At 32.2% G+C, this 23772-nt stretch overlaps 2 protein-coding genes across 3 annotated transcripts; one reads left to right on the top strand and one right to left on the bottom strand.

Moving 5' to 3' along the window:
- Window positions 1–7401: 7401 nt before the first annotated feature.
- Window positions 7402–11923, top strand: LOC111799761 (rac-like GTP-binding protein ARAC1). Of its 2 annotated transcripts, none has more exons than XM_023683232.1 (8): window positions 7402–7465; window positions 7711–7961; window positions 8567–8654; window positions 8739–8848; window positions 8955–9018; window positions 11059–11123; window positions 11207–11272; window positions 11358–11923. In XM_023683232.1, exons 2-8 carry the CDS (start codon window positions 7863–7865, stop codon window positions 11454–11456), a joined length of 591 nt encoding a protein of 196 aa, XP_023539000.1. In that variant the 5' UTR covers window positions 7402–7465; window positions 7711–7862; the 3' UTR covers window positions 11457–11923. The 2 variants fall into 2 exon arrangements, with proteins under 2 accessions (XP_023539000.1, XP_023538999.1); XM_023683231.1 differs by lacking the exon at window positions 7402–7465 and adding an exon at window positions 7472–7585.
- A 1347-nt stretch (window positions 11924–13270) lies between these two features.
- On the bottom strand, window positions 13271–23282 carry LOC111799760 (vacuolar protein sorting-associated protein 35A-like). Its single transcript, XM_023683230.1, has 21 exons — window positions 22969–23282; window positions 22713–22809; window positions 22491–22614; window positions 21152–21337; window positions 20714–20801; window positions 20460–20516; window positions 20267–20356; window positions 20050–20172; window positions 18932–19066; window positions 18039–18155; window positions 17177–17416; window positions 17037–17102; window positions 16773–16862; window positions 15745–15834; window positions 15230–15319; window positions 14871–14939; window positions 14708–14788; window positions 14504–14611; window positions 14121–14224; window positions 13677–13790; window positions 13271–13580 (listed from the first exon to the last, which is right to left on the bottom strand). Exons 1-21 carry the CDS (start codon window positions 23065–23067, stop codon window positions 13370–13372), a joined length of 2379 nt encoding a protein of 792 aa, XP_023538998.1. The 5' UTR covers window positions 23068–23282; the 3' UTR covers window positions 13271–13369.
- Between the last annotated feature and the right edge of the window lie 490 nt (window positions 23283–23772).

Raw genomic sequence — 23772 nt, 5'->3', positions numbered from 1 at the left:
TCAATCTCTCACTATTTAACAAGTCAGCCATTAGAAACTGGGCTTGGGTACAGTCGGTGGATGCATGGAGGGGCTATTGCTGTTAGCACGGTATGGCTAATCATTGTTGGGACGACAGGTCGACGAGAAGGTTGCTGACGGGCTAATAAGACTAATTCTCTTGAAAGGTTCTCTAGGAAACTGCGTGTTCATCGACGATTATGATCGGAAGGCGTTGGACAACACGCTTCGTTCGTTTTGCAAGTCTTGATTAAGATAGAGAATGTTTCAATCTGAAGTTTTGTATCATATCGAAAATATATGCACAAATTATATTCAATAGTATTTTCATTAATTTAGCCTTTATTATATAAATGAGAGAAAAAATGATTAAAAAAGTACAAAACCTTATTATCTTGGAAATAATTCGACCAAGATTTATATCGAAATTTGATTTGATATATATATATATATATATATATTTATATATACCCTAAAGTAAATTATAGTTATCTTTCTCAATTAAGGTTTAAATCATTATAACTAACCAATATTATGTATTAATATATATATATTATTGAAAATAGATTATAAATATTATTTGTATTTTAAAAAGAAATTAATACCGTTTTTTAACAAAAAAAAAAAATAATAATAATAATAATAATAATAATAATAATAAAATCAATATTTGTCGATTAATTATTATTTTAGCTTCTTTCAACGTTTTAAAAAACAATGATAACATAAGGCTTCACAATCTAAAGTTAAGGCGTGGACAACAAAATAATAATAGCAATAACAAAAGTTAAATTGTTGAAACTGAGAAAAAGATTAATTCATATAAAATAATAATTATATGCATTAAATTCTTTAATTTTTATAACGGTATGATTGGTAAGTAAACGAGAAATAAGCTGAGATTATATCTGAATGATTGATCCTAAATTATGTAATCTTGAATATTTAATTTTTCGATAACTCAATTATAATAAACGTGCTAGTTAATTTTTTCGATAACTCAATTATAATAAATGTGATAGTTAGTTTGGAGAAATATTATGTTGGTAACTCTCGTAAATTTTTTTTAGAAAGCATAAGATTTTAAATTAAAATCTTACAAAAAAAAAATATATATATATATATATTTCAAAATTCAAAATGTTTCGAAATTAAAATCTTTAAATAATTTTTTTTATATATAAATCATGAAATTAATAATTATAATTTTCTTATTATCGTAAATTATTAAAATTATTTATTTCTTTATTAAATTATTTTTAAATATTAGGGGATAATTTTCTAATTTTTGTTTTATATTTTTAAAAAATTGGATAAGAAAATTTAAAAAAAAAAATCTATTTTATTAAAATTGTTGTATATTTTTAAAAAATTAGATAAGGAAAATTAAAAAAAAATTATATTTTATTTAATTTATGCTAAATAAATTTAAAAAGTTATATTTATAAAAATAATAATCTAATTAAAAGAAATACATAAATGAACGGAGATTATATCTAAATAATTGATCCTGAATATTTAATTTGTTGATAACTCAATTATAATAAACCTGCTAGTTAGTTTGGAGGAATATTATGTTGGGTGACTCTCGTAAATTTTTTTAGAAAACATAGAATTTAAATTAAAATCTTACAAAATATATATATATTCAAAATTCAAAATGTTTCGAAATTAAAATCTTTAAATAATTTTTAAATTTGGAATATTTTTTATATATAAATCATGAAATTAATAATTATAATTTATAAATTATTAAAATTATTTATTTATTTATTAAACTATTTTTAAATATTAGGGGATAGTTTTCTAATTTTTGTTTTATATTTTTAAAAAATTAAATAAAATAAAAACATAATAGGTTTTTATTTTATTTAATTTATGCTAAATAAATTTAAAAAATTATATTTATAAAAATAATAATCTAATTGTTTAATGGGTGCTTCTACTACACCTTCTTTCACACGACCGATTCAATTTAGTCGACCTTTCACTCCTCAACCAGGTAAGTTTATAACAAATCATTAAATAATAGTTCATTTTATTATAATTATTTGTTTTCTCATTCTATAATTATATATTTATTATTTTTTTTTTGTTGGTTAGGATTTTTATCCATGCATTATTATGTTTGTTCACATCACATGTATAATCCTTCACGATCAGCACTGCCTCCACCTTCACGATTAGCATCGCCTCTACCGTTGACCCAGTCGTATCAAACAATAAATTTTTGTGAAGGATTATATTGGAGAATAATAAATCAAGTTAATTATTATTTTAGGTAAATATATAATTTATATTTATAATTAAATTACTTAGTTTTTAACAATTTTGTATTTACATTTTTATTTTTAAAAATATTAATTTTTATTTTGTTTTTATATAAATTTTAAATTGATTTATAAAATATATGTTTAGATTTTTTATTTAAAAAACTACCCAATTTCAATTTTTAATAAAATTTATTATTAACAATATTATTTAATGAAATTTATTATTAACAATATTATTTAATAAATTTATTATTGATGCAGTGATAAAAATTTAATTAAAGACACTTATTTAACAAGCCACATGGATAAGATGGGTTTTTATTAGATTAATAGCTATTTTTCCAAGGGTGAGTAAAATTTTATATTTTAATTTTATTTTAATGATTTATAAATTTTATATTATGTTATTTCTGTTTTATTAATATTTATTTTTTTTATTTTATAGATGCAGCGGTTAACTAATGATATTGGTTTTATTTTATTTGCACTACACGGTTCAAGTGTCATTGAAGTATGGGTAAGTATTATAGAAATATCTTATAATTTAATATAATTTTTTTAAATAAATTAAATTTTAATTTAATAATTTTAAAGTAAATAATTTATATTTATATATTTATATATTTTAATTTTGATTATTGGGTTTTAATATTAAGTTAATAACATTTTTATTTATTTATTTGATTTTAGGATGATAAGATAAGGAGGAAGAGACGATTATTTCATTAATATTCATCTTTAATTAAAAAAAATATATTAAAAAAATATATTAGAGTAATATAAAAAATGAAAAAAAAAATTACCTATCTCTCGTCACTTAACAAGCCGGCCATTAGAAACTCGGTTTGGGTACGGTTAGTGGCTGCATGGAGGGGTTGTTGATGTTGGCACGATATGGCTATACTGAGCATTGTTGGGACGACCGGATGACAAGAAGGTTGCTGATGGGCTACTAAGGCTAATTCTCTTAAAAGGTCCTCTAGGAAGTGTTCACGGGCGATTATGATCGGAAGGTGTTGGACGACACGTTTTGTTCGTTTTGCAAGTTTTGATCAAGATCTACTAAAAAATGTTCTAATTTGTGTGCAAGTTTTGTATGGTATCGAAAATTATATGCACAAATAAATATAAAATTCAATAGTTTCATTCATTTAGCGTTTGTATAAATTTAGCTTTATTATGTTTGAAACAATTCGACCAAGATTCGTATCTGAATTTGATTTGATATATATATATATATACCTTAAATTATAGTTGTCTTTCTCAATTAAATATGTAACGTTTAAATCATTTTAACTAACTTATTAATGCATATATATTATTAAAAATAGATTATAAATATAGTTTGTATTTTTTTAAAAAAAATTAATTCAAATATAAATATCTCGTTTTTTAAGAAAGAAAATCAATATTGTTCGATTAGTTATCCTTTGAGATTCTTTCATAGTTTTAAAACAATGATAAGAAGTCTAAAATGGCTAAAAAAAAATATGTTGGGAGTGAGAGAGATTAATTTATATAAAATAATAATTATATCCATTAAATTCTTTAACTTTTATAACAGTATGGTTGATAAGTAAACGAGAAATATATGAATAAGATGAGATTATATCTGAATGATTGATGTTGAATTATATGTGAACGAGTGATGCTGAATATTTAATTTTTCAATAACTCGTGGTAGTTAATTTGGAGGAATATTATGTTGGGTAAAATGGTTTAAAAAGTATAAGATTTTAAACCAAAAAAAAAATATTTTGAAATTAACATCTTCAAATAATTTTTAAATTTGGAATATTTTTTATAATAAATCATGAAATTAATAATTATAATTTCTTATTAAAATTATTTATTTATTTATTAAACTATTTTTAAATATTAAGATAAATTTCTTTTGTTTTATATTTTTTAAAAATTAGATAAGGAAAATTTAAAAAATAAAATAAAAAGTTTTTATTTTATTTTATTTATGCTAAATAAATTTAAAAAGTTATATTTATAAAAATAATAATCTAATTTAAAAGAAATATATGAATAAATTGAAATTATATCTAATTGATCCTGAATTATATTTGAATAAGTGATCTTGAATATTTAATTTTTGGATAACTCAATTCTAATAGACTTAATTATTTAATTTTTGGATAACTCAATTATAATAAACTTAGTTTGAAAGACTTGGATAAATATTATATTGGGTCACTTTCGAAATTTTTTTTAGAAACCATAAGAATTTAAATTAAAATCTTACCCAAAAAAATTCAAAATTATATAAATCATGAAATTAATAATTATATTTTTTTTATTATAAATTATTAAAATTATTTATTTATTTATTAAACTATTTTTAAATATTAGGGGATAATTTTCTAATTTTTGTTTTATATTTTTATAATAATCTCATTTATTTTAAATTATTTAAGATATCATTTTAAATCTTGGATTTATTATTACTTTTTAAAATCTTTTGAATATATTATATTAGATTAAAATTTAATAAAAAATTATTTTCTTTTTCCCTTTAAATAGGTTATCAGCTTTACCACTTCTCACCATATTTTTACCAGATATTCATTCTCCTAAGCCTTACCACTTCTCACAATATTTTTCCTAATATTCATTCTTTCAATATACAAATCGTCATGGAATTGTTTAATGGAGTTGGTGCTTCCACTACACCTCGATCTTTCACACCACCGATTCAATTTAGTCAACCTTTCACTTTTCAACCAGGTAAGTTTAGAACAAATCATTAAATAATAGTTCACTTTATTATAATTTTTTTTTTATACTTATTATTAATTTTTTTTTTTTGTTGGTTAGGATTTTTATCGATTGATTATTATATTTGTTCGCATCACATGTATAATTCTTCACCATCAGCACCGCCTCCACCTTCACGATCAGTACTACCTCCACTTTCACGATCAGCACTGCCTCCACCTTCACAATCAGTACCGCCTCTACCGCCGCCATCCTATTCAACAATAAATTTTTGGGAAGGACTATATTGGAGAATAATAAATTAAATCAAGTTAATTATTATTTTAGGTAAGTATATAATTTATTTTTATAATTAAATTAATTAGTTTTTAACCATTTGTATTTATATTTTTTACCTTTTAAAAATATTAATTTTTATTTTGTTTTTATATGATAATTTTAAATTTTACACTGATTTATAAAATATATGTTTAGATTTTTTATTTAAAAACCAATTATCTACCCAATTTCAATTTTTAATAAACTGAATATTATTTAATAAAATTAATTATTAACAATATGATTTAATAAATTTATTATTGGTGCAGTGATAAAAATTTAATTAAAGACACTTATTTAAGGAGCCACATGGATAAGCATGGATGGGTTTCTACTAGATTAATAGCTACTTTTCCAAGGGTGAGTTAAATTTTATATTTTAATTTTATTTGGATGATTTATAAACTTTATATTATGTTATTTGTGTTTTATTAATATTTATTTTATTTTATTTTATAGATGCGGCGGCTAACTAATGATATTGGTTTTATTTTATTTGCATTACGCGGTTCAAGTGTCGTTGAAGTATCGGTAGATATTATAGAAATATCTTATAATTGAATATAATTTTTTTAAAATAAATTAAATCTTAATTTAATAATTTTAAAATAAATAATTTAAATTTATATATTTATATATTTTGATTTTGATTATTGGATTTTAATATTACGTTAATAACTTTTTATTTTTATTTTAGGGTGACAAGATAAGAAGGAAGAGACGATTATTTCATTAATATTTAATTTTTAATTAAAAAAATATATTAAAANAAAAAAAAAAAAAAAAAAAAAAAAAAAACCACACCGGTTGCCATTAGCCTGCCACCACTCAACTAAGCCCACCCCGATTGCCATTAGCCCGCCACCACTCAACTAAGCCCACCCGATCAGCCTGAGATTACCAGAGGTATGTGGTAGAAGTGAATTTGTTTGATTGGTCACTCGATTTTTTCCTAAATCGTGCATGTTTTCTAATTTACGGTGGTTTTTACAGGTATCTTCATGGGAAGAGAGTTCTAATAGTCACAAATAATACTGTTTATCGACGATTATGATCGGAAGGTGTTGGACGACACGCTTCATTCGTTTTGCAAGTCTTGATCAAGATCTAGAAGAGTGTTTCAATCCAAGTTTTGTATCATATCGAAAATATATGACGAAGATAAATATAAAATTCATAGTTATTTTTATTAATTTAGTCTTTATTATATAAATACTCACTGAAAAAATGATTTAGAAAGTACAAAATTTATTATGATAAAAAATAATTCGACCAAAATTCATATCCGAATTTGATTTGATATATATATATATATACTAAATACTCTAAACTATAGTTGTATTTGTCAATTAAATATGTAACGTTCAAATCATTATAACTAACAAATATTACATATTTATCATTATAACTTACGAATATTATTTATTACTGCATATATATTTTTAAAAATGGATTAAATACTGTTTGTATTTTTTTAAAAATTTAATACAAATATAAATATATGTTTTTTAAGGAAAAAATCAATATTTGTCAATTAATAATTCTGAGCTGTTTTGAAAGTTTTAATAAAATAATAATTATATCAATTATATGTTTTAATTTTTATAAGTAAACGAGAAATATGAGCTAAGATTATATTAAGTAATTTTGAAGATTTAATAACTATAATTTTTATAATAATATGATTTGTAAGTAAACGAGAAATACTGAGCTAAGATTATATTGAGTGATCCTGAAAATTTAATAACTATCTAGATTACCGCTCTTTTCGATAACTCAATTATATGAAACCTATTTAGCTTAGAGGAATGTTGACAAGATGTGCTAAAACGATTCGTGATTAATTTTAGGAGATCTCCCGAGAATTTTCTTAGGAAGTATGTGAGTGAAGATAAAATGTACTAAAATGATCCATAATTACTAATCTTATGTTGAGTGATCTTCTGAAAATTTTGTGAATGAAGATAAAACATGCTGAAACAACCCATGAATGGTGGGTTCCACTCAATGTCGNAAAAAAAAAAAAAAAAAGCTAAAAAGTAAAAAATAAAATAAAATAAAATAAAAGAGAACTCAACAAACCAAGGTTTGTTGGCGAAGATTGGTTTGCTAACGAACGCTTCATCGGCATTATTTCCCGGCTTCCAAAGGTTTCTCTTTCTTCCTTCTCGCGCTCTCTCTCTCTCTGTCTCTCTCTCTGCAACCATTCTTCCGCCTCCATTGATTCTCAATTCTTCCTTTTGTTACTGTATTTTCCTCTTTCTCCAAGGGTTAGCCCTCTTCTTCTTCTTCAATTTCTCTTTTGGTTCTTCTCTCATTTCTCCTCTTTTTCTCCTCTTTTTCTCCATTTTAGGGTTTTCTTCAGTTGTTTGATTTTCCGTCTCTTCTCTTTCAGATGCGCTATTGACTGTTGTACACCAACTGCCGGAGGAAGGAGGAACTGCACTTTGAACCGCCGCCGTTTACTAGTTAGAGGGTTTTCTTTCGTTTTTTGTTGTCCTCAGGTTCACGATCTGAGGCCTCTTTTCCCTTTCTGGCTTCTCAACAATGAGCGCTTCACGGTTCATCAAGTGTGTCACCGTTGGCGATGGTGCCGTTGGCAAGACTTGTCTCCTTATTTCCTATACCAGCAACACCTTCCCCACTGTCAGTCTCTCTCTCTCTCTCTCTCTCTCCTTTTGAAACCTTTTCTGTTGCTTCAATGTCATTCTTTGTTGTGTTTTTTATTCTTCTTTCGTTGTTCGGGAGGGGAGGGAATTGCGCTCATTGATACCACTGAATGTTGAAACTATGTGATCGATTTCATTGGTTTGTGTTTTTGTTTCCTTTGAATTATCGTTACTCTATTTGATTTCTGTTGCTGGGATCGGGATTGTTATGTAATGTCTTGCCTAGTAATAACGAATGGCTCGGTTAACATGGGATCTATTGGTATTCAAGATTTTATTTTTTACTTTTGCTTCTGCCATTTGGCTTCAATTTCTTGTTTTCTTGTTGTAAAGAGTTCGATGTGAAATCCTTGGTCTATGATTGCGTGTCAGAAATTCAATGAGCAGATGGGTATTTTAATATTTTCCATCCATATCTTTTTTTCTTTATAAAAAGAAATTTTTTGAATTAAGATGATCATTTGCATTATATATACCTTTTGTTTATTACTTTCATCTATAATCGTGTTTTTCTCTTAGTTATTTCCTGTTCTAAGAAACTTGATATTTATTTATTTATTTTCGAAATGTGCTGGAATGTAGGATTATGTGCCTACAGTTTTCGACAATTTCAGCGCAAATGTGGTTGTGAATGGGAGCACTGTTAACCTAGGGTTATGGGATACAGCTGGTATTTTGATATTCTATCATTTTCTTATCTTTTCAGTGTTCCTACTTTGTTTCTTGGGGCTGAATTTGTTATTCTATGGAACAGGACAGGAGGATTATAACCGACTAAGGCCTTTGAGTTATCGTGGGGCTGATGTTTTTATTTTGGCATTCTCTCTCATTAGCAAGGCCAGCTATGAAAATGTTTCTAAAAAGGTATAATGACGGATGATGATAAGTTTTTCTCCGGTTTTGAACATTTACTAGTTCTTGAAATATAATTACTAATTCTTTATGTCCATATTTTTTGCATGATATCCAGTGGATTCCAGAGTTGAAACATTATGCTCCAGGAGTACCAATTGTTCTTGTTGGAACTAAGCTTGGTAAATTATATTTCTCATGTTCTTCGAATCATTCATTATTTGATTCTTGTTTGGCTTTCGCTTACTTGACAGTGTAGATTCTATATAATGTATGTTTAGGCTATGCCATCATTTCTCATTTTGAAATCTTATGAGAAAAATATTGTGTCTGATTTGAAGAAGCATGCTTTCCTTTAAATTCCGGTGAGTATTAACTTACTGATGAATGCCTGCTCTCTGATTAGCAATGTCTGTCGATTACTAATAACGTATAGTCTTGATTGTTTGTCATATCCCACATCGGTTGGGGAGGAGAGTGAAACACTCTTTATAAGGGTGTGGAAACCTTTTCCTAGCAGACCGTTTTAAAAACCTTGAGGGGAAGCCCAAAAGGGAAAGTCCAAAGAGGACAATATCTGCTAGCGAGGAGGCTGTTCCCCGAAGGGGGTAGACACGAGGCGGTGTGCCAATAAGGACGTTGGGCCCTGAAGGGGGGTGGATTTAGTGGGGTTCCCACATTGATTGGAGAAAGGAACAAGTGCCAGTGAGGACGCTGGGCCCTATAGGGGGGTGGATTGTGATATTCCACAGTTGGGGAGGAGAACGAAACACTCTTTATAAGGGTGTGGAAACCTTTCCCTAGCAGACGCGTTTTAAAAACCTTGATAGGAAGCCCGAAAGGGAAAGCCCAAAGAGCACAATATCTGCTAGAGGTGGGCCTGGGCCGTTACATTGTTTATCTTGTACCAATCCTTCACCTTGTCATAAGAAAATCTCTTGTTACACACTGGCGAGTATGATCATTAATTCAAAAATTACGCATAGAGTCCTCACTTTGAGATCGAAGGAGGAGACGCAGCAATGCCTCCAAAATTCTCAATCCTCGGTGGTTGCAAAGCTCATATGGAGCAATCTGCACCAAATACTTCGTGAAGCTGAGCTATGAAATAAAATGGGAACCCATGTCCTTGAGGCCTCTAGTTTATCACAAATNCCAGAAATATAGCCATCCCCCCCTCTCTCTCTCTCTCTCTGTGAGCCTTAAGTGCTGGGGGAGCATTTGCTCATTTTAAGAATCTGCCCATCTTGTGGACTTGCAACTTCTTTGGGTTGTCTACCCTCTAGTGTACTTAATTTTTTTTTGGGTTGGTGTTGGTCGTCTAGTATCTTGGTGTATATTTCAGCATGTTTCGATGCCTGTTACCGGTCAATGTGATTAAAACAACATAAAGACAGCTGGCTCTAGCATGTAGTACACATTTGTTGAAATACTGTCTCTTCTCTACTGAGATATGATTAGGATTCTTCGTTTCCTCTTCTTTTAACAATTTCTGATGTCAAGCTCTCCTCTCCATTTTACTTGAAAGTCTGAAGTAGAAATTTTTTATGAAAAGAAAAACCACCTTCGGAAGGATGCACCTACCTGAGACTTACAAAAATGATTCTTCCTAAAGTACCTTGTGAAGTTGGATTATACGTAACCCTAGGAAGTACAATGTTCTTTTGCCGACTAGATGTTAGTCTCCCCGGAGTGTCCATGTTATCAAGAATGACAAATGTTTGGAATTGAAATCATATTTAGCACTTCCCTCCTGACATCACCGTCATTTGGATGGTTGAAGTTAATCTGTCGTGTGGTTGGTCTTGTGCGCAAGTAACACAGAAGAAAAGTTCAATTATTGGATATTATTTATTGGCCTGGAGTAAGAGCCTCGACTTCGCTCACGGCAGAGAAAAAGAAAACTTCACCAACACTTATAGGCTAGAAGGTGAAGTAGAATTGATCTTGTAGTATTATGATCCTGATGGTTACCTAGTAACTGAACGGTTGCTTGCAAGCGTACATGTACAATTTCTGCTTGATTAGATTGCGATATTCATTTTTTAGGTACATAGTACAGTTGTAAAGAAATTTGTTGCAAGTTAATGGAATTGATCTTGTCAGTTATCTTCTCCAATTCAGTATTGAGATTGATTATGCTGTTTAATGTTGGTTACATGTGGTGCCATCAATGACTGCCCTGGATTAGTTCTCATTGATGTTTATTTTTTACGAAATAGATCTTCGAGATGATGAACAGTTCTTTATTGACCATCCCGGTGCAGTTCCCATTTCAGAAGCCCAGGTAAATGTTTATCCCAGATGATTTTACATTTTCAAGGTGTTTTTGCTGTTTTGGTATAATTTGGATTTCTTGTCAATGTCAAGGGAGAGGAGCTCAGGAAGCTGATCGGTGCTCCTGCGTACATCGAGTGCAGTTCAAAAACTCAGCAGGTATTTGTATTCTTATGTGAGTGATCTGGTGTTTGGCATTGCAGTATGGATTATTGATTTGGTTTTGAACGTGATGTAACCACAGAATGTGAAGGGAGTTTTTGATGCCGCAATTAGGGTTGTACTTCAACCTCCAAAGCAGAAGAAAAAGAAGGGCAAATCTAAAGCGTGCTCGATATTATGAGCAGAACTCTAGTTGTGAAAACATGGCGTCACCCTTTGTCTGCCTGTATTCTCTCATCCTTTTTTTTCTTTCTTTCCTTTTGATTATGTAGTGGCCTGAAAGTCTGATTTATTTCTGTCCCGCAATACTCGCAATCTCTGTGAAGCATCATCGGGTAGTTTATTACTGCATTGCTGAAAATCACGTGGTATCGAATGAAAAGACATGTCATGTTCCTCACCTTATTTTAGCCTTTGGTTTGAATTGTGTACTAATAGAGATTTGGATACTGGAACGCTACTACACAAGGGTTAGGAAGCAACAATTTGTTTTTGGTGGAAGGGCACTAAGAGTTGTATTGTGATGTGCTTGAAAAGTGTATATGTATGTATGGAGCGTAGAAGGGGAAGGATTTGTAATGCAAAGTGTGTGCTTCAAAGAGAAACATTGATGGATTCTTTTATTTATAAATTTGCATTCTGACTTGACTTGTGGTTTTGTTTGTAGTATCGAGAGCATAAATAGTTCTTTTTTTGGAGCTGTTTTTACTTCCAATGAAAACTGACAAGCTTGAGTTGCTTGAGAGATATCCTGATATGGGAGTTTTTGAAGAACTGCTCTCATTTTATGCCAACAGCTTTTTAAATGTTTTTTTTTCTTTCTGTTTTTAGTTTGATTTAGTTTGATTGTTGTTGTTTCCCAAAATATGATTTTATGGATAGACATTAAAGTAGAATACACTTATCAACAAAACTCTTATTTAGTGACGTTAATAGAAGTAGCAGACTCTCCTAGTAGCGAAGGAAAAGTGCAGGGCTTTTTTCGTCGTAATAGCGGGTGGGTCTCATGAGATCATCTTGTTTGGGCTATTGGATTCATGTTCTTAATTTCCTGGCGTGAATTTAGCAAGAATTGATTGAAACTTTAGCGTGTCTATCACAAATTGACATGAAAAATTACAAAATTTATGTCGTTTAAAACTCGGACCAACCGACTAACAAGTATATATATATATATATATATATGAGCAGTTACCATTTTGATGTGTTCCCCAAAAATGTAGTATATGATACATAGGGGGCGGGCTGCCTGCATGATTGGAGCATGGGAGTACACTGCCTTGGTCAGGGGGAAATGACAGTGACAAAGAAGTTTCGACAGTTGAAGTTGAGGTGTCGTTGGGGCCGACAGCTGATTGGTATATCAAAATAGGAACTATTTTTGCGTATTTTTGCGTGTTACTGCTGGTTGTTAATTAGCTTTAAAGATGAAACTTCATATTCATATTTCCCTTATGAAGTTAGGATGAGTATTTCCCTTATGAAGTTAGTATCTCATCCTGTCCTTGCCATCTACTTCAATCTCTAATAATGTGAAATTCTTCCTTTCAAAGAGTAAATTATATAGATTTATATATAATTTTCACGCTTGACCCTGTTTAGCTAACAGATGCCTCCCCTATTCTCAATTCTATTTACCACCCGATTCCATGAGTTAAAATAGACATCTCTAGTCTCAATCTATATTTGCTCATACACATCTCTAGTCTCAATCTATATTTGCTCATACACATCTCTAGTCTTTATCTATATTTGCTCATACACATCTCTAGTCTTTATCTATATTTGCTCATACACATCTCTAGTCTTTATCTATATTTGCTCCTACAGGTCAGACGAGCTCACCAAGCATACAACCTGGAAAGTAGCCAGTAAACAGTATCAGTCTGAACAGGGAAGCTTGAACAGCTTGAACTCCCGAAGTGGCTAGAATCATGGACATTTTGTATAACAGAGAAGCAAGGAAGAAAATAGAAAAATTGACATCCAGCTAACTGCCTCTTCAGAAAGATAACTAAATTAAATTAAACAAAACTGGTTGCAAAATGTAACATTGTCAATGTTGGCATTAATTTACAGGCATCCACTTTAAGTTTACAGCTTAATAGCCTCATATTTCTCACCCACTGCACCACCTTTCTGCTTTTGGAACTCAATGTACCTGAGAGTGCTGGCAAAGAAAGCATCTGCCGATGAATCTGGTGTAGCAGACTCACCTTGCATTTCAGTTGTAATCAACTCAATTAGGCCCTGAATTGTACCTACACTGATCTGCTCGTTGCCCTTCTCGAAAAAGTACAAGTATCTGCAAGCAAACAAAACAAAAATGATCTATCTACCGGGAGAAAACGATACTCAAATGTTCAAGAGTCTTTTAACAGTTTCAGAATACAAGAATTACTTGTTCAGTATCTCAATGAAAAGCGTCGCTGGCCCAGTGCCACCCCTTGTTGCATTTGACATTTGCTGAGCAGCGTTTGCTATTCTTAATGCACGCTTTAGGCAGAGCATAACCCTGGTTGGTTTATCAGCATTTGCAATATTTCAGTAACAAAAGCCATTAAACTCTCTTTTCTACTTATTTTCTGTTTAGACAGTACAGTCAAAGAACATCAGATGTTCTTAAATAAAGCATTCAAGATTTTCTTTTCTACTCTAGGAAAATCCAGGGTACATTTATGAAGTCTACACGATAATAAGATAATAACTCTGTATAACATCACAAAGATCAAGATGCGATGAATGTTTTTAGCAGTTCATTAAAGCAAGAAGTGCCTAGCTACAAGACCCACATCCAAAAAACATGAGACCATTAACATAAACTTGCTGTACACTTGTAACTCACCTCTCACCATCCTTCATATTCTCATGATCATCAAGCCAGAAAAGATTTGAGCAGGCATAAACAGCTCGACATTGATCGGCCTTTTTTAAAAGCTTTGCAGAGTACTGCACCATAAGGTATCTTTGTCAGGGTCTTGCCCAAAAAATATTTCATATTTTTAAACTTGTTACCATGCCATCTTCCGGACAGAGATAATATAAACATGAAAAGGACGTAAAACAAAATTTCCAAATTGAGTATATGTAAAGATCTTAGACTGGATATACATACAGCTACAAGAATGTTCATTCGCAAGGTGATAAAAGAAACAAAAGATGTAGAGATTAATATTCCAGTACATGTCAAATATAAACAATATAGTGTCAGGATTATGTAGAAAGTACCCCTGTGGCTTTGTGGGTTAAAGTCTCCCTGTTTTCAACACCAAAAACATGCATCTTCTGAAGAGTGCCTATTATTAAATGTAATGCAGTCACTTGAGCTTTTGAATCCTGCAAAATAAAAGTTGCACGACAACATAACCACAGGAGGGAATAATTGATATATGAAACAATTAACACGAGAACAAAGGATCCGATCCAACTTACTGAAATTTCTTCTTCATAAAGAATGTATGCTTGGGTAAAAAATTCATAAGCAACAGGTTCTAAACCACAATCATTTGCAGCCTGGTCAGTGACAACGCACATCAAAATCGCAGCTACATATCATAATAATCCAAACTATCACGTACAAAATTTCTTGGCATACCTCCGCACATTGTAAATACAACCGAAATGCCAATTCTGGGGCTGAAACACTTGAAAGGGTCTCAATGGTCTAAGGCAACAAGTTGGAACATTATAAATATTCAATTCAATATTAACAATATTACACAAGTTCTTTAAAACATGCATAAAACATGAGCCATCTGCAACAGAAGGGGGCTACAGAAAACCCAGCTTGAGGAACAAACATATTTAGGAAAAGAAAAACCTCCAAGAGAATCACAATTTGACATTGCAGCCACAGTTTCAACAGATTATACCATGCAGTTAAAACAAAATATTAGAAGATGGACACCAAGCTTACAAAAGGAAGACAGCCACTCGGCTCCATTTAGGAAGTACCTGAGTTAGTAGCTGAAATATTTTCTTTGGGGTAGTTGCTGTCTCATCTCCAGAAGGATTTTTTTCTTGGCCTTGCAATTGCCTAACCAACTGCAATTAATAGGTAATTCACAGTTACTATATTTCCAAAACATGATGCCCCACTAACAAAATCATAGCAATCTTCACTGCCATAATCACTCCTTTTTAACCGATAAGAAAATAATGTTTTTATGATTCACTCCAGCAATTTTTTTGTCGACCTTTACACCTAGTCATTCACAGGAATGAGGGATGAGGTTTTCAATACTCAAACACTTCAAATCTTCCACTACTTCGGAGGGGACGAAACCCCACTCATTCCAGTAGCTCATAATGGCAAGTTTATGCACCAACAATTATGAAAAGCTCTAATACTCGCAAAAACTAATCTCACATGCTAAAACAACAATAAACTCGTAATTATAAGACTCAAAAGTAATTTTAAAATAAAAAAGAATCAACAAAAGAGTTGAGCTGAACCAAGAGAGGCAAACCTTGAGAGATGAAAATACAAGGGCAGGGACAGTAAATGGCAGACGCTTTATTCCTCCTGTCAGGATATGCTTACTGACAGTAGATATTATCTGCAATTCATTAGAATACAGGTTATGGTTCCTCACAAACATCAACCATTCAGAAGAAATCAAAACATCCTTCCTCTTAAGGAAATTTTACACAGTATGAAAGTTATTAATAATTATTTAGCTTTTCTTCATCCCTATGGATATATTGATAAAGATTTTTTTTTTATTTTTTTATATCCATGAGTGTCTGAGCTCACTTGCACGCACCTCAACTGATCTCACTGGACAAATGTCTAACCCTACTATATTTGGATGCAAGAAAATATGTAGGATATTAAATTTCTAGGTAGGTGATCATCATATAGATTGAACCCATTCTTATACTCATCGCCCTTACTGACCACTAGGTTAACCTATGATGGTTGGATTGACCAAGTTATGAATGACGCCAACCAATGGTTAGCCAATCCCATAATATAAGTTGGCTCAAAATGTGAAACATAGAAGTTAGACATCAACTTTATTTGGGGGCAGGATAGAATTTTATAAATGAATCAACCTCAACTCAAACAGTCCCTTTCCAATGAGGAGAGATGGCAAGCCAAAGAACATCCTAAAGATCCACCAGCCAACTCAAAGTCGTCCCTGAAGCCACATACTGCTACCAGTGATGATAAGGCCGTCAGCTAAAGCATGGGCCTCACAACAACAGCTGGATGAACTTTCTCATCTATCTACCATCTACACTACAAAGTAGCGAAACTAAAGGTCCAGAGCAATAGTACCCAGGCAATGGTTTGACAGTACCAAAAACCAATCAAGTATTCATTATATATATGTGTCATTAAAAAAAATTATAGAATGTCCATGCCATAGTCCACTAAAGCTGCTCATTGCATTTTATCAAGCTCTACTGGTACATTCAAGAAATAAGATCGAAGGAGTATTTGTGTATCCATGAGATAAAAATTGTATATATAATCCAAGTACTGAAGTACCTTATACATTTCATCTGGGTCATCATTATACAACATCTGAATAAGACGAGCAACGGAACTTTGCTCCTCCTTGAAATCATCTTCATCAACCTATAGAATTGAAGTGGGAGAGGACAAAGAAAAGATAAAACAACATCATGAATCGGAAGCACGCCCAAATGTTGGCTCAAATTTAAGAAAATAAAAGGATGATAAGTTCCATCAGTAAGAAGGATTTATAGATGATCAATATAAAGGTTTTTCATAAAAGGTAAGAAAGTGAACCTCATCAGGAAGAGACCCATCTAAATCCTCGATAAGCACTCTTATCAATTCAAATAAAGCTTCAACCTACATAAATGTAAGTCATATAACTAGAAAGCACAATTAATATTAAAGACCAAACAACAAAATGGATCATGTACATTTTCAGCAGTAGATATTTGAGTTTTATTTTTTGTTATGCTTTGTACAATAACGGATGCCATGACTTTCATCGTTTCACCATCAAGGTACTCCATGACATGTGAATAGTTTGAGAGCTTTAATGTAGTGACAATGTCATTATATTTTTCCAATGGAGCACTCAAAAGGGCAACAATCTGCTTTGTTGCTTTACTATCTTCAATTTTCCCTTTACCAGAGAGTTTTTCCACACATGCTCCCTGAAAAACAGATGAGAACACAAACTATTGTTATAAGAGAACAATTTCAAAACAACACTAACAGTACCATCCTGCAAGAAAGTACAACTAGGAAATTTGATTGCCTGAAAATCCAGGGTCTATCCGTTTGCTTTGAAGCACAGTTTCTAATAACCATTCTATAAAGGTGCGATCAAATGGCTTATAGAGGTTGAGGTTACTGTCTTTCTAATCTTACAAGTCTGTAATTTTAACAGATTAATAGAAAGAAAATGTAGAAAACAATTATCTCAACATGTTTTAACTAGTTCTTTCCTCTAAAAAACTGAATCCAACTCCTAAACAGGTCCCTAGTATTTTAACCTAGAATTACGTGGATTAAGAACTTCAAAAAGGCGATTTATTTTTTTATTCCATTCCCTTGGCTACATTTAAGTTGAAGTGGGTAGTAAATTCGATCACCCCTTATGGGTGGCAATTGAACAGCATACTAGAAAGTCAAAATAGACAACACAAACGGAAAGAAAGCGGGGGTAGAGAGTGCACTAAGCAAGCAAAGTGATACTTGATTTTTAGGAATCATGGATGGAAAATATAAGCTTAGGTAGACTTTACATCAAAGCACTTGAAAATCAAATATTACCAAGACAAGATCTGCATAATCAAGCCGTTCTGGATGGACATGAAGTGTAAATGTGAGAAGTGCCGAGTATAAAGTTACAATTCCCGCTGTAGGCATATCAACCTGTGCTTCAATCACCTGCAAAGTAATATTGCACATGTATCAAATTTAACTTATTGAAGTGATATCAAAGAAATTATGAACTAGAGACTATAGATGGTGATGATGACAACAATTAAAATTTATTTGAAAAAGGAAAGAAGAAACCAAACTGGTCAACGTCACCAGATGTGGCGTTGCTGTAAAGATGGTTGGAACAAAAAACGGTTTGGAGGGGCATTTTTTTTCGATCAATTTGAAACCTGCTGACCTTCAAAGCAGCACTGTCTTTTGTCCGTTGGTCTAACACCTATGGAGCAACACCATTATTGACCAACTGCCTCAAATTCAAAGGTCAAGGCGGCTTCTCTGGTGAAAGATCCATGGATACTAGCAAGCTTCTCTAAGTGGAAATAAAGGCTTAAGAATGGGGTCAAACATGAACTGACACTGAGAGGAAAGCCAAAGAAGAAGGTTGAGCAATACGCACAAAGAATACCCATAAATTTGGCTTTAATCTTCAAGCTAGCCTCCATCAAGTTCAGCCTTGAGAAAGAAATTTTTTGGTTTCTAGCTTACATCCCTCTTCCATAAGAAAGGACAAAGCACATCTTTATGAAAATATTTTTAGCTATTTTGGGAACTAAATTTTTTTTTGAAAAAGAACAATTTTTTAATGAAAATAAACCCAACTCCAAATATTAGTTATATACTCAATTAATGGATGTATTTAATTCATCTACTAAATACTTATAAAAAAACTTATCTATTAAATTTCTAACTATGAATCTATAAGGATAAAATATGAGAACTACCTTCCCAATGGCTTGGCTCAGTTTTGAAAAAGCTTCTACTTGCAAAAATTCTGGTAACACTTCTCCACTTGAAGCAGCATAATTTGAAAGCCTTTCCATTAATTGGGACAGCACTGTCTTGATATCAACAGATGGCTGAGAAATACAATCATGAAAGGAGCATATAAGGCTAAATTACTTCCTAAAATATAAAGTGACTACAATTTTTATTATGAGTAAAACATCAAGCGTTTGTAAAATCCAACCGCTGAATGTGATACATCTTTTCACTCTAATTGAGTAAGCAAAAGCCCATAAAAATCTAAAAAAAGTATGGTATGACCCTACTTCTATAAGTGCAGTGACATGAGCTCAATGTGCCGGTCTTAGAAGCACACCTACCTGCTTGTTTAAGATGGTGATGCCCCCGAAGAGGCTCAAAACATCCAACAAATTAGGTGTTGCAAAGAACATCCTCAAAATTAGATGCGTCCCAAAAAAAAAGTCTCCATGCATGCATTAGAGAGAAACTAAGAATCAAAGGATGTCCCATAAACGTAACCAAGCCACTTTTCATATAGCATTCATGATGATGCGACATTGATGGATAGACTCAACTGACACCCAACACAGAAGGTTTTAGATGCACCAGTACAGAGAATACATTTGATCTTCAAGTATCTTCATCTCAAGGACAACGATAAGTTGAGCAAGAAACCAAAAATGGATGGAGATGAGCATGAAAACAAAATTATTACATAGGTGATTCAAAACCTGGCATAAAATTTTAAATTCCTGAATTCTTGAATAATGTATAATTGAAGTTGGCAAATGATTCAACCAGTTTTATCTACTAATGCATACAAACTAGGAATGTTCAAAACACTAAATCTTTTACGTGTGTAGAAGTTGTTTGATATGATAAGAGCTAGTAATATAATGCAACCGATATAGAACTGTCGCCGAGCACCCAACAAGTTGCTTGGGAATTGAGAGTTTGTAGACAACTCATTGAAGAAGTTGACAACGAAGCTCATCATCCCAAACAGGAAAAAACTTAAATTTTTTTTTTTTTTTTTTTTTTTACAATATAAGAAAATAGATTTTCAAGCAACACAAGTGATGGTATTGGCTCCCACCTGAAGCTGGGGGCAGGCGCTCAACAAAACATCCAGGGTTTGTAAGTGATACTCATCAGGAAATACTTGAATAATGCACTCCATCAAATAAAATTGAGCAATTTCATCCTTACAATTAACAACCTGTGAAACATAAGTATGATCAATAGACTGGAAATGACAAGTTATGAACTTATGAGATTCAGCAAAATAGGAAAAAAAACTGAACATTTTACACCTGCTCCAAGACTCGGGGAAGTACAAAATCCTTGTACATATCAAGGTCAACACCCTCCACCTGACTGAGAATATGCAGATTCTTTCCAACCTAATAACAAGAAGAGGGGGACAGAAACTTGTATGAGCGTACATGGAGAATGTACACAATGCCATTTTAGTGAAAGTAACCAGTCTCAGAATTCTGTTGTTACAAGATCACGTAGCTCTCCCCTTTCCTTCTCCCGTTTCTCCTTATCTCGGGCAGGTCCCTGCAGACCAGAAAGCCCGACAGCAAGCCTCAACACAGGGTCAGCTAAGAGTATGAATGATTCACAAGCATTATAACCTGCATGACCATAAATCATGCATTCATGAACTATTTGTACCCTCATGACATGCAACCATCCTTATACCATGCATGTTCAAACATGAGAGTAGGTGACAATATCGGATGTCTTGAACCCACCTGATGTTGCATTCGTACCCAAAGTTTGTTCATTTCTGTGAAATTTTGGAGTACAAATTCAACTGCATCATTGACAGTGTCTGCATCTCTGTGGGAGTCAAGGGGAAACATCCGCAGATTAACTTTTTTTTTTTTTTTTTTTTATGATAAACAGAACTTTCATTGAAAAAAAAAATATGTAAGAACATAAGCCCATAAAAAAATAAAGCATACAAAAAAAAAAGTCAAACTACGAAAAGGTTCTCCAACCAAGTAAAATGAGACAAAGATGAATACAAAATAACTATGTAACTGAAGCCCAAGGAGGTCACATGAAAACCCCACTACGGTTTCTAGTTCAAAACCAAGGATCCTGCAAAGGCCTTCTATAATAAATCACATTTTTGTAATAAAAATAAAAACGCGCATCTGAAGTCCATGAATCTTTGAATTCCTTACCCTTCATACTCTGAACCAATATCAGGTAGCTTATCCCGACTGACTTGAGAAAGATAACTCCTTAAAAATAGCCCACGTAAGGGATGCTGAATACCACGGCACATCTCAACAAGATCCTTAAGAATATCTTTTGCAGGAGCCTCCTTGGACTTGATATACACTGATCCCATAGTACAAAGAAGGTATCTGGAAAATTCCATAGATCAAGAGAGAGTTCACAAAAAAATACATATACACTGGTAGCAATGCTCAATAGACATAATAAGCATTGCCAAAAGCTGATGGACAAATATAACTCAGTGAACTTTGGCTCTTTTCATAAACATAATCAACCTAATCACAAACTTCAAACCAGCCAAAGAGAGAAGCAAGGTAGTCAAACCATGGATTAGCACATCCAATAACTGGCGCATCATACATATCATTGATCACTGAACATAGATTCAGTTAATTATATTTAGCCGTAAATATCCTAAATATATTAGGATATGCTTACAATTCTTTGTGATTAAATTATTCTTTTTCATAACTTATAAGAAACAGAGCATTTCATTAAAAATTCCATAGCCAATAGCGAAGGATGAATGCATCTTTCTTTCTTTTCTTTTCTTTTCTTTCTTTCCTTTTTTTTTTTTTTTTTTTTTTTTTTTTTTTTTTCAAATTAAAACTTCATTAGAAAGCTCAAAAATGAACAGCCTGAGGGCGGGGATAGAGGCAACCCCTACCAAAACACAAACACATCAAAAGATGCCTTCCAATTTGATACAATCATGGAAAGGCTGTAATTACAGAAAGAATCACTGTGGTTTGCACTCCACCAAGAAGCCAAATTCTGTATGATATGCACACACACACATAAAAATAAAATAAAATAAAATAAAATAAAATAAAAATCCTTTGTAAAAAGATCTATCCTCAGATTAGCAGAGATCCAACGTTAAGAAGATAGAAAAACTTGGAATGTTGACCATAGAAAAACTCTTTTTGATGGAGTGCCAAAAAATGGGTCAATTTTGTTTCCAGTCTAAAGGGTAAGAACATTAATCAAACTGAGGATAGTTTTTTGGGACCCTTGACCACACAGAAAGGTTCACCTTCAAATCTGCAAATTCCTATCTAAGTGCGACAAGATAAAAGGTAACATATTTCCTTTGGTAATTGACCTATAATTGCATTTTAAGAAGAACCCACACATATCCAAGCTACTTTCAAATTCCATTTTACCCCATTTGTACACATTGTTGAGTTGTTCACCACTAAATCCAAGCTGAGCTTGGAAGATTTGGTGGCACCCACAACAGCAATTACTAAATGAGATTTCAGAGTAAAAATCACTCACAATCTGGGTAATATGTTGCCTGCGTGTTGCACATGTTCGTACAAGTCAATTATTGAGCCACCCCGCTTCGTCTCCTCCATAAAGAAAATCTCCAGCTTCCTCAACTCATCAAATGCTCGCATATCTGAAAATATTAAAAAAATATCACTACTAAATTCTATTACTGTCTTCACTTTCTAAGGCAAAAATAGAGCTACCCATTGATATAGAGCAATAACTCACATAAATCGTAGTATTTATGAGGTGAAAGCTTCGAAGTACGTAATTCAGACAGCATCTGTGAAGAATACTTCATGGCATCTTTGAGATTGTTCGAGTCCTGCTCCAAAACCAAATTAAAATTAGGGTTCTAATGAGAAACCTCATCTTTGAATAAAAACATTCCAACCTTTACAAACTCCTCCTCGATCTATACACAGACTTTTATCCCGAAATATACACGAAAACAATTAGAGTTGCAAGAATTCAATAGCAATACCAGAGATCGGTGCATGTAGAACGCATTCTGCTGGAGGCCGGCGATCCCAACAGCAAGCCACTTCTCTTCGTCATCAACTCCGTCTGTGATCATTGTCATCGCTTTTTTTGTCCCTCTCTGCACAATTCTTCGTCAGCAGAATCAAGTTGGGTATGGCTTCCAAGATCACCGGACAAATGTATAATTCGGGACAACGAGGGAAATCAACCAGCCTTGAGTTGACGATCCGCCAAGTCCACACCCGTTTAGCAGTTGGATTGGATCATTCCCAAGTTTAGATCCCAACCGTTGTTCTCTTGGGTTGGGGGATTTCATTTTTCTCCTTGAATATGATATATATTTTATAAATATCGATAAAAACATATAAACAAATATATATTCAAATCTACCTTAAGATAAATATAAATATAGTAAATGAGTGCGATTTCATATAGTTAACCATGTGCATGAATTAAAGAAACACTGATTAAGACATAACATACTAAAAATGTGGGGAGACTCTCCCACCCGATCCCGTGAGTTAAAATAGACATCTCTGGTCTTAATCTAGCTCCGTCCCGTGAGTTAAAATAGACATCTCTGGTCTTAATCTAGCTCCGACAGGACAGGTCAGATGAACTCACCAAGCATACAACAACCTGGAAAAGATGAACTCACCAAGCATACAACAACCTGGAAAAGATGAACTCACCAAGCATACAACAACCTGGAAAGTAGCCCTTAAATAGTATCAGTCTCACATTCCACCGAGTGAAGTCTATCAGTCTCACATTTCACAAGAGTGAAGTCTTATGAGAATAGGGA

Source organism: Cucurbita pepo, chromosome LG08, assembly GCF_002806865.2.
Source record: "Cucurbita pepo subsp. pepo cultivar mu-cu-16 chromosome LG08, ASM280686v2, whole genome shotgun sequence".
Classification (NCBI taxonomy): domain Eukaryota; kingdom Viridiplantae; phylum Streptophyta; class Magnoliopsida; order Cucurbitales; family Cucurbitaceae; genus Cucurbita; species Cucurbita pepo.
The sequence above is the reverse complement of the archived record's forward strand: the minus strand, read 5'-3'. Positions and strand labels throughout refer to the sequence as shown.

Bases quoted from the DNA above. Each gene is read 5' to 3' on its own strand.
- LOC111799761 (XM_023683232.1), top strand. From the start codon at position 7,863: ATGAGCGCTTCACGGTTCATCAAGTGTGTCACCGTTGGCGATGGTGCC. The intron at 8,849-8,954 runs GTATAATGACGG...CATGATATCCAG, and splicing joins ATGAAAATGTTTCTAAAAAG to TGGATTCCAGAGTTGAAACA. The intron at 11,124-11,206 runs GTAAATGTTTAT...GTCAATGTCAAG, and splicing joins TTCCCATTTCAGAAGCCCAG to GGAGAGGAGCTCAGGAAGCT.
- LOC111799760 (XM_023683230.1), bottom strand. From the start codon at position 23,067: ATGACAATGATCACAGACGGAGTTGATGACGAAGAGAAGTGGCTTGCT. The intron at 19,067-20,049 runs GTGGGAGCCAAT...TGTATTTCTCAG, and splicing joins GCGCCTGCCCCCAGCTTCAG to CCATCTGTTGATATCAAGAC. The intron at 15,835-16,772 runs GTACTTCAGTAC...AATGAATTGCAG, and splicing joins ACCCAGATGAAATGTATAAG to ATAATATCTACTGTCAGTAA.